The sequence below is a fragment of the Hoplias malabaricus genome, chromosome 3, assembly GCF_029633855.1.
Source record: "Hoplias malabaricus isolate fHopMal1 chromosome 3, fHopMal1.hap1, whole genome shotgun sequence".
NCBI classification, from domain to species: Eukaryota; Metazoa; Chordata; class Actinopteri; order Characiformes; family Erythrinidae; genus Hoplias; species Hoplias malabaricus.
The window spans coordinates 32395080-32407515 of NC_089802.1; the positions used below are offsets into that span (position 1 = coordinate 32395080).

The 12436-nt window shown below is 39.9% G+C and overlaps 1 protein-coding gene across 5 annotated transcripts in view; it reads right to left on the reverse strand.

The window, feature by feature from the left end:
• The window catches only part of LOC136692366 (zinc finger protein 385C-like), a 104921-nt gene that overhangs the window by 47594 nt on the left and 44891 nt on the right, over positions 1 to 12436 (reverse strand). Inside the window, exon 1 of one of the 5 annotated variants that reach the window (XM_066665706.1) lies at positions 8749 to 8942. The exons of the other annotated variants lie outside the window; for them this stretch is intronic. Coding sequence (XP_066521803.1) covers positions 8749 to 8758 — 10 coding nt within the window. The 5' untranslated portion in view covers positions 8759 to 8942. Of the gene's footprint in view, positions 1 to 8748; positions 8943 to 12436 lie in introns of those variants that run through there. 5 annotated transcript variants of the gene reach the window in all.

Sequence of the window (12436 nt, forward strand, 5' to 3'; positions counted from 1 at the left end):
CCATTGTAGCAATGTTACAAGAGTGTGGCAAGAATCAATAAGGCGTCTGAGAGGAAGCATGTGAGTAATAACCTTTGCTGGACACACTGACCCGTTAAATGAACAAGCCAAAAGAAACCGCATCTCCCTCAGCGCAAAACTGCTCGCTCTTTACAACCCAGCGAGCCGGGGGGCATGCTGAGAAAATTCAATCTAACTCTGTCTATTAAAGTCCCTCTGCGCGGCCTTAATCCTGAAAGTGTGCACAGAAACACATTTCTGACGGAAGTGAGCAGTAACGGGGGCAAACAGACACCGAAACACCACTCACTGCCACCTGGACCACACTGCACGTCTACTCTTTTGTTTTGGTTCATGAAATTAAGATTATAACTCAGAGACTTCTCTTCTGTGTGGTGTGTTCTCACTGTGCCTGTGTGGGTTTCCTCCCACTATCCATAACATATGGGAACATATAGGATTTTCAATCCTCAGTCCACCTTTAGTCAAGTATATTAAACATTATCTACAAAGCTAAAGCTCTTGCTTAAGGAACATAATTGTGTCCAGGTTTGATTCTGGGTTTCACTGGACCCAGCTCAACACTTATTGGGACAAACTGGATCCAGAAGATGAATGAATGAACAAATGAATGTTTAGTAAATAGTAACTTCTGCCAAGAAATAAAGTTAGAGAGAATGGGAAATGTCTGCTTCATGATAAAACGTTTAGAATGTTCAAAATTCACTCATGAGCAACAAAATCTAGAGAGCATCCGCAGCAGGGCACGTTATTTCAGGTGCTGAAGGAGTGAATCAGAAGCCATGGGCCATCTCTGACATTTTATATTCATACAAGTGACCTCTCTGATCATGTGACCTCCTCCAGCCACTTCTGAAATGACCTTTGAGATGGTGATATCACTTCTGTAGTCTAGGACTGAGAGGTCTGGTATCTGCTGTAGCCAAAGTGCATTCATGTATGTGACGTCACATAAACAATGAATTCACAAATTCAAATCTGCTTTTTTTGCACATAGTATCCATTTAAGGACATAACCATGCTTGCATGTTTGTACACAGGAATAGTTCTCAGATTTTACGGCAACTATATTATTAGAAAAGTTCTTGTTCTTATAGTTCTTTAAAAGCTTTGAATCATTACATTTCCAATAATCAATAAACTGTGGGATGGCACATATTTTGAGAATTAGGAAAGAGTACAATAGAATACAATGGTAAAAGTGTAAAACTGAATGTGCAAACTGTCTTCTGAACCTATTGAAATGTATTACTTTTAAATAGTCATTGATTATTACTTATCACACTTGGACAGAATTAAGTCATTCCACTCAGGGTATTGTTTACAACCCTTGAAAGCTTTCACTCTCTCACATTCACATTATTTCAGACATAAAAGCTCTGTTCAATCATCATCTGTCTTGAATACACATTGTGCCTTTCCTGACGTGGCAGCATTGAGCTGCTTTAGAAAGCATTTGATGCCATTCTGTGGCCTGCCAAGTTGTCATCTGTGTTTTTGTGTGAGCTGATCTTGAACAGTGTCGAGCACAGAGAGGGAACAGAAGCCTCCGAATTATCTTGATGAAAAGCATGGCCGGGTACTAGGCTAACAGCAGGAGAGGCATTAGTCTGAGTGTTTATCTGACTGTATTATTCTTTGAAGGCATTAAACACTTGATCTCTCTGAAACGAAGAGTGGAGATCCCTGTTGGGTAAAAGTGTAATAATTTAAATACAATACTGAAAATGGTCAATGTCTGAAGCCATGTAATAAATGATAAAATGGGGCAAGAAGAGGGCGAGGCATACAGTCGCTGTCCAATGAAGACGTGTCTTCGGACGAAATAAAAGCTCTTCTGGGACACTTTTGGGACCACAGTGTTGTATGCCGTCGTACAAGAAATGTTACAAATAAGGAGTTCTTGTAATGCTCAACAGTCTGTTTACTGATGAATCCTGCCTGTCAACAAAAAGGGCCAATTGGGCGGAGGAGGGTCGACGATGTTTTAAAGCTAATGGAGAAGAGCAGTAAAGCCAACCGCGACTACGAGACAAGTCACCGGAGTCTATTTTAATATTTCAACTTATTATTTTATTTTTACATTTCACTTGAAATGAGAAAATAACATTTTATTTACAGTATTTGTTGTAAATGTATTGGTCTATTTTATTTATGAAACAAATATTGCTGAAATACTTTGAAGGATTACTGTAATTGTACTTTGATTTGACATTCAGTATTGGTTCAAATAAAATGTTGCTATAACTTCTAGGCCATTATGATGATCCAGGCCTTGGCTTGAGAAAATGTTCTCTAAATATTATTATATATGTTGCATCGTGAGAATGCCTTACTTCAGAACAGGACTTAATAAAACTATTGCTAGCGGCTAGAGTCTCATCTGAATATTGTACGCTTATGATACCTCGAAACTGTAAACAAAGCAAAGTGATTAGATCACAAATCTACAGGTGAAAGTTTGAAATCACCAGACACTAGAAGGTTTGAAGTTGGCTATTTCATCGCATGCACATCACTGACTCCTGGAATACATAAAAAAACAACAAAAACTTGACCCTGTCTGCATGCGTCAGAATGCCATCTCATTTACCTTTTAGCTTTCATAGGAATCTACAAACCGCACTCATACAGAAACCTGTTTGTAGTCTGGTCTGCAGGCTACGGCTTGCGCTGCAACAGGGAGTGCAGGTATGGCACAAATTGGCTAGGAAAGTGCATCTAAATGGACTTCAGATGGCCTATAATTAAGGTTCAAGGATCAGGAAGACAAAGTCTGATGCTCTGCAGAGCCATGGTAAATACAACACAGCCCTGGCTTTCATCCACTCAGCCTGAATAGACACTGCTCCGGCTTTCATCTTTGGCTGCACTTTACAGACCCAGCCGGAGCAGAGGTTAGCCGCTAATCGCTGCTGTTGACATGCTAGCAGCGTGTACGTGTGTGTGTGAGAGCTTGAGAAGAAGAAGGAGTCGGATACAGAAATTGATGTAGATGCCCAGATTGTGAGAGCATTCAAGAATGAGTGCATACACATCCTGACAACAGTGACTTTTAAGTAAGTTAGCTGAGTGTGTGAGAGCGCAAATGTGTGTGTTGTGTGGTTAATGCAGGTGTAAATCTGTGATGTTATGTTGGCTGATTGTATTAACAAAATTCTTCAAAGGTTTTTGCAACATGATTTCACCTGTCAAACGTTAATACGTCATTTGTACCTTGAGGACACTTTACTTGATCATAGTTTGCAGTTAAGTGAGCCACCATCCACTGATGGCACTAATACTCTCCATCCGCTCAAATCATCTGTTATTTACCCAAAGAAGAACTATGTAAACAGCAGTTTTTTCTTAGCATTACACTTTCTGGACTCTGCTGTTAAATCTAAAGGTTAGGTTTAGGGTTAGGCAAAGTTTTAAAACTGCTGTTACACAGGGTTGCCAGATATTCCTGATATTAAGTTTACTTAATTAAATATCATTCATTCATTATCTGTAAGCACGTATCCAGTTCAGGGTCATGGTGGGTCCAGAGCCTACCTGGAATCATTGGGCGCAAAGCGGGAAAACACCCTGGAGGAGGCGCCAGTCCTTCACAGGGCAACAGAGACACACACACACACACATTCACTCACACACACGGACACTTTTGAGTCGCCTACCAACGTGTGTTTTTTGGACTGTGGGAGGAAACCGGAGCACCTGGAGGAAACCCACACGGACACGGGGAGAACACACCAACTCCTCACAGACAGTCACCCGGAGCGGGAATCGAACCCACAACCTCCAGGCCCCTGGAGCTGTGTGACTGCGACACTACCTGCTGCACCACCGTGACGCCCTAATTAAATAAATTTGAAGTATATTTTATTGTAAGGGCATTTTTTAAATTAACTTTTGTAGTGAGATTTGTTTAGATCATCCAGTTTCCAGTTTAATTTCTACAATACTGAGCTGGACATTGTTTAGCTAAAGAAAATTAGAGAGGCTAGCATCATGTTAACATTATCCTCATAGCAATGCACACAAAAACAAGGCTTAAATCAATCAGTGTGACATTTGTTTACACCTAAAATAAGTACTGTTTTAAATAACATGCTCTAAAAGTATATATTTTAAGATGTTGCAGTTTCTCATTAAGATGAAAGGGATTTTGACAGACTTTGGTAATTCAGACTATTTTGTCTCTGAATTATTTGTAAGAATAGACCTTTTTAAAAGCCGTTTTCCTGGCTGGTGTGTAGGTGTTACATTGGAAAACATTCTAAGAATTTAATTTTGACCAAATATGAGGAGGTAGATTATTGAATATTCGAATGCATTAGGCCTGTAACTGCTTCTTATGCTCTGAAGCCAAATGGCTACATTCTGCTGCATTTTTACACCCCTGGAGGATGACAAGGTTAAAGTCGGTGATCACAGAAGGACTTTCATGCTCCAGCATATGCCCACAACAGGAGGTGTCAACTGAGATGCTTTTCTCCCTCTCTCTCTATTTCTCTGTCTCTCTCGGCCAGCGCCACCTCAGACGGGGTAATCATGCCCACGCTGGCTGGCATCTGAAGCTGGCACTGGAGTGCGTCAGTAATGCTGAGACGCCTGGCAGGGGGGCAGCACTCTCTGAGGAGAAACAATATCACCGGAGGGAGAGAGAAAGAGGTGGGAGAGAGAGGGGGTGAGAGAGAGAGAGAGAGAGAGAGAGAGAGAGAGAGAAAGTGTGTCTAGAACTCAAAATGTAACCAGAGTATTTGGAAAAATCATGTCTAATCTGTATATGCTGTCCAATCAAAAACATGTATCTCCATTTTTGACACAGCAGCTGTCCTTCACACTCTGTGAAACATTTGTGATGAATGGGCCAATAGAAATGCTCCAAAATTACTTGAAATAAAATAATTTATTTATATAATTTCCATTGAAAGTTAAGAAGGTTTTTTTTTCCTTCTCCAGTAAAGTTACTATTTTTGATTGAACAGCAACAACATAAAATCTTTTACTGGAATTCATTTGTCCATTTATCAGCTGGATGCTTGCACAGTGTCCATCGTCAGGTATTCCTACTTTTGCAGATAATGCAGAGTCACAGTCACAGCATTCTGAAGTGTAGACAACAATACGGGTGTCCACTTCATGAACATTCCCGTAACATCAGAATAAAGGAAGAAACAGTGAAGAAATGCCATATGCCAAGTTTGCACTTGGTCAGCGCAAAATATTTATAAAAAGCACTGTTTGCTATAATACAAAGAACTCAAAGCCCCTTCACTCATTCGGAAACCAAGACCTCTTTCAGTCACCTAGAACCCAAAGCCCTGTTCACTCAGCTAGAACCCAATACCCCCTTCAGTCAGCAAGATTCCAGATCTCATTTTATGGGGTGTGGTGTCTTGATGTATATCGCCCTCTCACAATCTGGAACAGAGCTGAGAAAGAGCTGATGAGAGGATAGATAAAGAAGCGTAAGAGAAGGGTAGAAGGGAACAAATAAAATGTTTAGTGTAGGATGAAGGGCAGAAAGAAGGGAAAGAAAAGAGAAAACAAAAATAAAAGGTAAAGGACGAAAAATGACAGAACTGAGGAGAAAAGAATTTTTTTTTTGTGGCCAATAAACCTGTGAATTCTATTGGTCTGGAAGCTGTTTGTGTTGTACTTCTTATACTGCAATCATAATTTGCAGTTTTTTTTATTTGGTATTAATCAGGTATTATTATTATTAAATGCTACATCATCAACAAAGTTGTCTTAGGTTTAAAGGTTAGTAATTGAACCTAATAACTAATTCAGTGAGTCCCCCAGCAGACCAATCATAAGCCTCCAAACACTAATGTGCTATGATGTCATAATCTAAAAAATAAACCCAAATTAATTGAAAATAATCAAAATGTACACAACAATATTTTCCCCAAACAATTCAGCCCTAGTCCCCATGGTACAGAAATGTGAAGAAGGCTGCTCTAATGTACTTCAGAGCGAATTGAGAGAGAAGAGTACTCAAATCAAATAAAAATGCTGGTTTAGGGGATTTATTTAAAGAAATAAAGCAGACATGGCAACAAACAGAAATGCATTTTATTCAGCATTCTGGAAAAGTCGGCACTGGGGTTACAGTCAGGTCATATACTGGGACTAAGCTTTAAACTCTGACATTATAATAAGCCACTATTTGAGGCGAGTGTGATTATTTAAGCCTGCAGTTTGCAAAATGCTAATAATGAGGTTAGACACACTGGCCTTGTAGCTTTAGTGCACAACTGAAAACCAGACTTCACACACCAACATGTACGAGTTGGTTGTCTACATTTGGGCAACAACGTATATTATTATTTTTTTTGTTTATCATCGCTATATGCGCAGATATTGCCTGCCTAATAACAGTTCACAGGTCAAACATGCGCCCTTTACATGGTCTATATTGGGCTACACAAATGAGTGCTATTTGTTCTTCAGAAAAGCATCCATGCTAAAACACGTTGCTGACAGAGGAGCCCTGCCCGTGTGTCGACACAACCTCAGAACAGGAGGAAAAAACAGCGCTTACGTGTGACTGCAAACACCTACACAGCTATGGCCCTTACATACACTCCAGCTGTGGCTAATCTGCCTGAAGTGGAACGAAAGGAAAAGAGAGCAAGCGAATGTGTGTGTGTGTGTGTGAGAGAGAGAGAGAGAGAGAGAGAGAGAGAGAGAGAGAGAGAGAGAGAGAATCTGGCATATTCTCTGAGACATAAATAAAAAGGGCCATTTTTACTCCTTATTAAAACATGCAGCCTTAACTACAGATTACAGTTCCTGCAGAAACGGTATGTTCTGGTGACAGCAGTAAAGCTAACTACAGCAGAGGCACCCACTTCAGACACAAACTTCCAAAACTGAAGCATGCTATTTGGACGTTTGTCTACAACCCTGCAAAGTTTGGTGCCTCCAGCTTTAATGCTGAAGGAGTAGAAAATGCTGTATCCAAGATGGTTTCTAAGGTAACAATATGACCGTAAATTTGTCTATATGTGTGAGAGTGACTGTGTGATTAATGTATCTTAATTTGTGGCCGTTCACTAAGAATGCGCCAGTTATTTCCTATGGGAAAACTATGTCATTTTTGGTACAATTTTCATAAAAAAATGCTGTATGAAAACCATACACAGGACAGCGTTAAAGCATCTCAGGCACAGTATTTAGGTATTGAGTCTACAAACAGATACTGTGCAGCAGGTAGTGTCGCTGTCACACTGCTCCAGGGACGAGTCCCTCTCCGGGTGACTGTCTGTGAGGAGTGTAGTGTGTTCTACCTGTGTCTGCGTGGGTTTCCTCCGGGTGCTCCGGTTTCCTCCCATAGTCCAAAAACACGTGTTGGTAGGTGGATTGGTGACTCAAAAGTGTCCATAGGTGTGAGTGTGTGAGTGAATGTGTGAGTGTTTATCGCCCTGTGAGGGCTGGCGCCCCCTTTAGGGTGTGTTCCTGCCTTGCGCCCAGTGGTTCCAGGCGGGCTCCAGACCCACCGCGACCTTTAACTGGATGGGTGGTTGCAGAGAATGAATGTAACTAATAAAGATGGACGAAAAGTTGGAGAAGTTTGTCCCCGTTTCACTACAGGAAAATCTACTTCTAGGATGTTAGAACATTGCTGGTATTGGATATTCCTTCATCAATCCAGAGAACAGTTCAAAGGCTCCAGTGGCTAGTGCCAGCTCCTTAGCCCTCTAGACCAAGCCTGATATTAGACATGGCAGCAATACTCATGTGTAAATGCTCTCATGCTTTGGTTCTTTTGAAATGATTGCTTTTCTACTGAGACAGGCTTAGGAACTGGGCATGTACAATTTAATAATGCACCTCAACGGCTGAAATTTCTTATTAGAAAGTGTGTCTAGATACATACTAACATTTACATATACATAGTAAATTCACCAGTGTTAAATCAACACTGTTAGTGTAATAATTTAACACGTTGTTTGTTAACACTAATACTGTTGATTTGACACTGGTGAATTTACTGTGTACTAGATTACTAATGCAGAGTAAACTTTAGCTATACCAAACTATAAATGTAGACCAAAATATGAAGCTACACCTGTAAATTGACAGTATTGGGTTTATGACATAAGAAACCCTGGCTGAGACTGTTTTTGTAACACTGCAGTTTCGAAGTATGAAGGCTCAGCCATGCTGATGATTTCTCTTTTCACTCCTGATACCACACCACATGCATATTTTAAACATAGTTCACTGCAGGTCTCTTTAGACATATCATGAGATGTCATTTTGGACCGCCTGCGCATAATTTGTATTTATTTCTTGCGTTAGGAATAAAGAAAAATTCAAAACACATAATGGGCCACAACTTCTGTAAAGTACGCATCTGAATCCTTTCAAATCAAAACAATACTAAACAGAGTATGAATGTACAATAACTGCCAAAAACAGGGTTCATTTTCATTTTATTTCATTCAATTGAGCATTTTAGTTTAATTCTGTCAGAGCTCTCGAAATCGAAAAGAGCAGCTAATGTCGAGAGCTTTCAGTTTATGCTACAAAACCCTAAAGAAAACCACTCTGCACAGGCAACAATATGTTACACGATAAAGTCGAGGTCGTTAAGAAAAACTTATACGTGAGAAAGAAAAGAAGCAAGTCCTGAAAAATCTGGTTAACTGACGAAAATAAAACACTAAAAATAACGGATGCTGGATTTATTTTTCTGCCCGTAAACCAGCAGCAGAAGGTCTGACTCACCTAAGATCATGACTCCAGTTTGTATTTATCCTCCGTTTGGATGAATATAGTGGTTTTGTCCAGTTTGTTGTTTTCTTTCCGCGGTTTAAACCCACAGCCGACAGCTGGAAATTCAACGGTCGCGTCTCGTGCTACCACCGGAGCGCGTATGCCCGGTGCGCAAGCTCGCGCGTGTATGCAAATCAGTTAAAGCTCCCAACACCTCCGCGCGCGCGCGCGTGTGAGAGTAACTACGCATTTTTAAACTTGTTTTGGTGTCCCTGTGAGGACCAAACGTCCTCGATAGGACAACAACAGATCTAAGCTAGTCCTTTCATTAAAAAAAAAAAAAAGAAAAAAAAAGAGAGAGAACATTTAAAACAGCATTAATGTTGTTTACTGCCGCTAATATTAAATTTAAGCGTGGGTATACCGTTCTCTGGATTTAGATATTTCTGGAAGTCCTCACAAATACAGAAAAACCAGCAAGTGTCTGAAGGAACGATTCGAGAACTCTGTTTGATTCATGAATCGATTCGTCTTGCTCGTTATAAACAGTCGTTTCCCCGTGAATATCTTTTGAATGAGTATTTGACGTGAGTCCGGTCTGTATTATGATACAAATACATATGAAATCAATTTATTTGAAACAAATTAATTTTGTGGCTAAACACACCATTACATTTAGATACCGAAAAATGTTTTTTTTTTTCTTTTTTTTCCTTTATTCTTCACTCCCATGCACCGGTAGGAAAAATCCAGGTGGAGTACTGAAAAAAAAACATGCCCTTGTGTGTGTGTATTTGTTGTGCGTTGGTGGGTGTTTGTTCATGTACACAGAGGGGTTAAACATGGAGGCACAAGTTTGCTGTGCTGCTGTGCAAAGACAATAAAAGCACATTTCATGTTTCATGAGCATAAAATTTAAATTAAAACATCCTCATGTTTAAAGTAAGTAAACATTGTTACATTACAATCTGTGAAGACCACCTGCATGTGGAAACTAAGGTGTGAAATTGACTCTTTTTAATTTATTGATTTAAATAAACTTACCTATGTATTTGACAATTGACAGTTTAACCCCAAGCATTCACACTGAAATGATCAGAATCAGAATCCAAATTAGGAGGCTTTGAGCCTGAACTGCCTTTGGATTTAGGCAGCCATTCAGAATAGAACATTTACCTATCTACTGCCAGCTATGACAAAGGCATATGTCAACATCTATCCATAAATTACCATTGATTATGAAGGTGGTTCAAGTCTGCATTCACAAATTGCAAAAATGTAAAGATAAACTGACTTTAAGTTTCTAATCTGTCCCTGTTTCACATCATTTCTAAACAAGTGAGGAAGAATTCATATAAAACACAGCTGGATTTTATTTCTGTGGTCAGTAACTTAGGCTTCAAGAGAAGGTGTCTGGCATGTCCTCTCTAAAATCTCCTTTCAGCTGGAGTGGTTGGTGTGTGGTATTTCAGCTAAGGTGTCTCTTTGCACCTCACAAACATAGAAATATGGGTCACACACACACACACACACACACAAAACCTTGATGAAGTGTTTCAGCCATCACTTTGTTAAGGCCCGTGGATAGACTGTGGCATCTGGTATTTTAATTTTTTAATTTGCATGAGGCCAATACAAAATCCATTGGGCAGATGCAGTGCAGAGAGAGAGAGAGAGAGAGAGAGAGAGAGAGAGAGAGAGAGAGAGAGAGACTAATAGCATCAAACAAATAGTATAATGAGAGAGGGCATCCAGCCAGAAAGGCAGAGATATGAGCAGAATAGAACTAATTCGGTTATATGTGCAAATGAACACCAAGTGTATGTGCTAGGGTGGCATGATAGGGACAGAGATTTGGATTTAGTGGTGGGTGATTCAATGCAAACATTTAAATATCATGATACTTTAAAGGAATTTTCATGCTATTCAATATGTTTCACAATATTTTGTCACAGACACAATGCATTAGTGTTCATTTAAGACTCCCCCATCATTTAATGAGTGGACAACGATGTTAATTCAGTGTTTCACCCTGTATTTCTGAACTGGACTAATGATGACGTATGTATAAATAAAACATGCAAGTGGTGAGTGTTTTTAAAATGTTGTCATCATCATCATCATCATCATTTTTCTGCTTGTCCATTTCAGGGTCGTGGTGTTAAAATGTTGTCCATATCAAAAATATCATCAGAAAATGTCCCATACTGCCAGAGGATGTCTGCCCGCTGCTCTGGGTGTGTGTGCCTTCACTGCCCCAATCACTAGTCAGTGTGATCACTGCCACTGATGGGTTAAACACAGAGGTCAGATTCCAGTGAACAGCTGTACAATGACCTTAAAGCAAAATGTAATTCTTTTTAAAACAGATAATTACACAAAAGCCTTATCAATTATACACACAGTAAATATACAAACAGTGTCATTGCAGACCCAGTGTTAAAACACTGAACATGACATTTAGTTGGACTTGAAAATGCACATTTTTTGCCATAAAACTGTTGGCATCAAAACTATACACAATGGATGCAGTTTGTTCAGAAGAGTTCCTTTTTACTGCAAACGCTGCGGTTGGGTACATCATTTGAGTTCGGAAAAAATGAAGGAAGCTCAGAGAGTTTCAAATTCACATACAACAGCTGAACCTGAGCCGAACAATCCTCATGCCTCAATAAACCCACTGTACATTAGCGCCATCCCGAATACCATTTTCGGGGCTTCGGAGCTTTGGCCGGGATATATTCGGTGAATATTTGAATATTCGGGGAGTGGGGTGTTGTATATTGTTGTCATTAACAATGATTGCTTTAATACCGCTCTCTCCAGGCTGCGCTGTGGCTCAAACTGCGGCTTTGCTCGCTGCCTACACTCACTAACATGCTAGCTAGCTCGCCAGCGTAGTTACCCCAAGTTCCGGCCACTTTAATTACAATATTGGAAATCTTAGCTAACTGTAAATAAATAGAAGCACTTTACTCACTCAAATGAACATTTTTCAGGAGTCAAATATGTGTAGATTAATGTCCAAGACTTGATTGACTTTGAAAGAAAATATGTTTTTAGATAAAAAGGCTTTTGTTTAAGTAGGTGCCAATACTGCTAAGATTATTGGTGCCCCCTAACTTTGGTCATCTCCCCTGCTTGTGACAGTCAAACGAGACAGTTGCTGCCACATTCAGTGATTTTGAGAGGTTCACAATGAGACTACGTTTGTCCTGTGTTGGTATCCGTACTCTACACGTAAGGATTACAGTGGCGGTAGATTTTCCCCTCAGAGAAAAGGAAGCTAACCGGTAAGCTAACTTTTACAGTGAGGGAAATATCCATCGCGAAATGGAAATGTATTTTGTTCTACATGCAGTTTTGCACACAAAGACTTACAACACTGTTAGAGATGCTTAAATATTGTTTAGATATGTGATTTCTTGCAAGACTGATGTTTAAATGCCCTACTAAGGCTTTTCGCACAATATACGGCAGTGGCCGGAATTAGGGGACGGCCGGAGTTAGGGGAAAGGCTGATAACTAAGGGTAGACACAATTTAACCAGTTTGAGCGGAGGTGTTCTAATATCAGGCACAATGCTGATTAAATGAACTGTGGCGTCGCTTAGCTTCATTTTTAGTGTGTAGTTTTAGCATGTTAGGCTGTTTTATATGACTGAGATTTAGGCTTCACTTGCACAAAGACTTGTAAATAG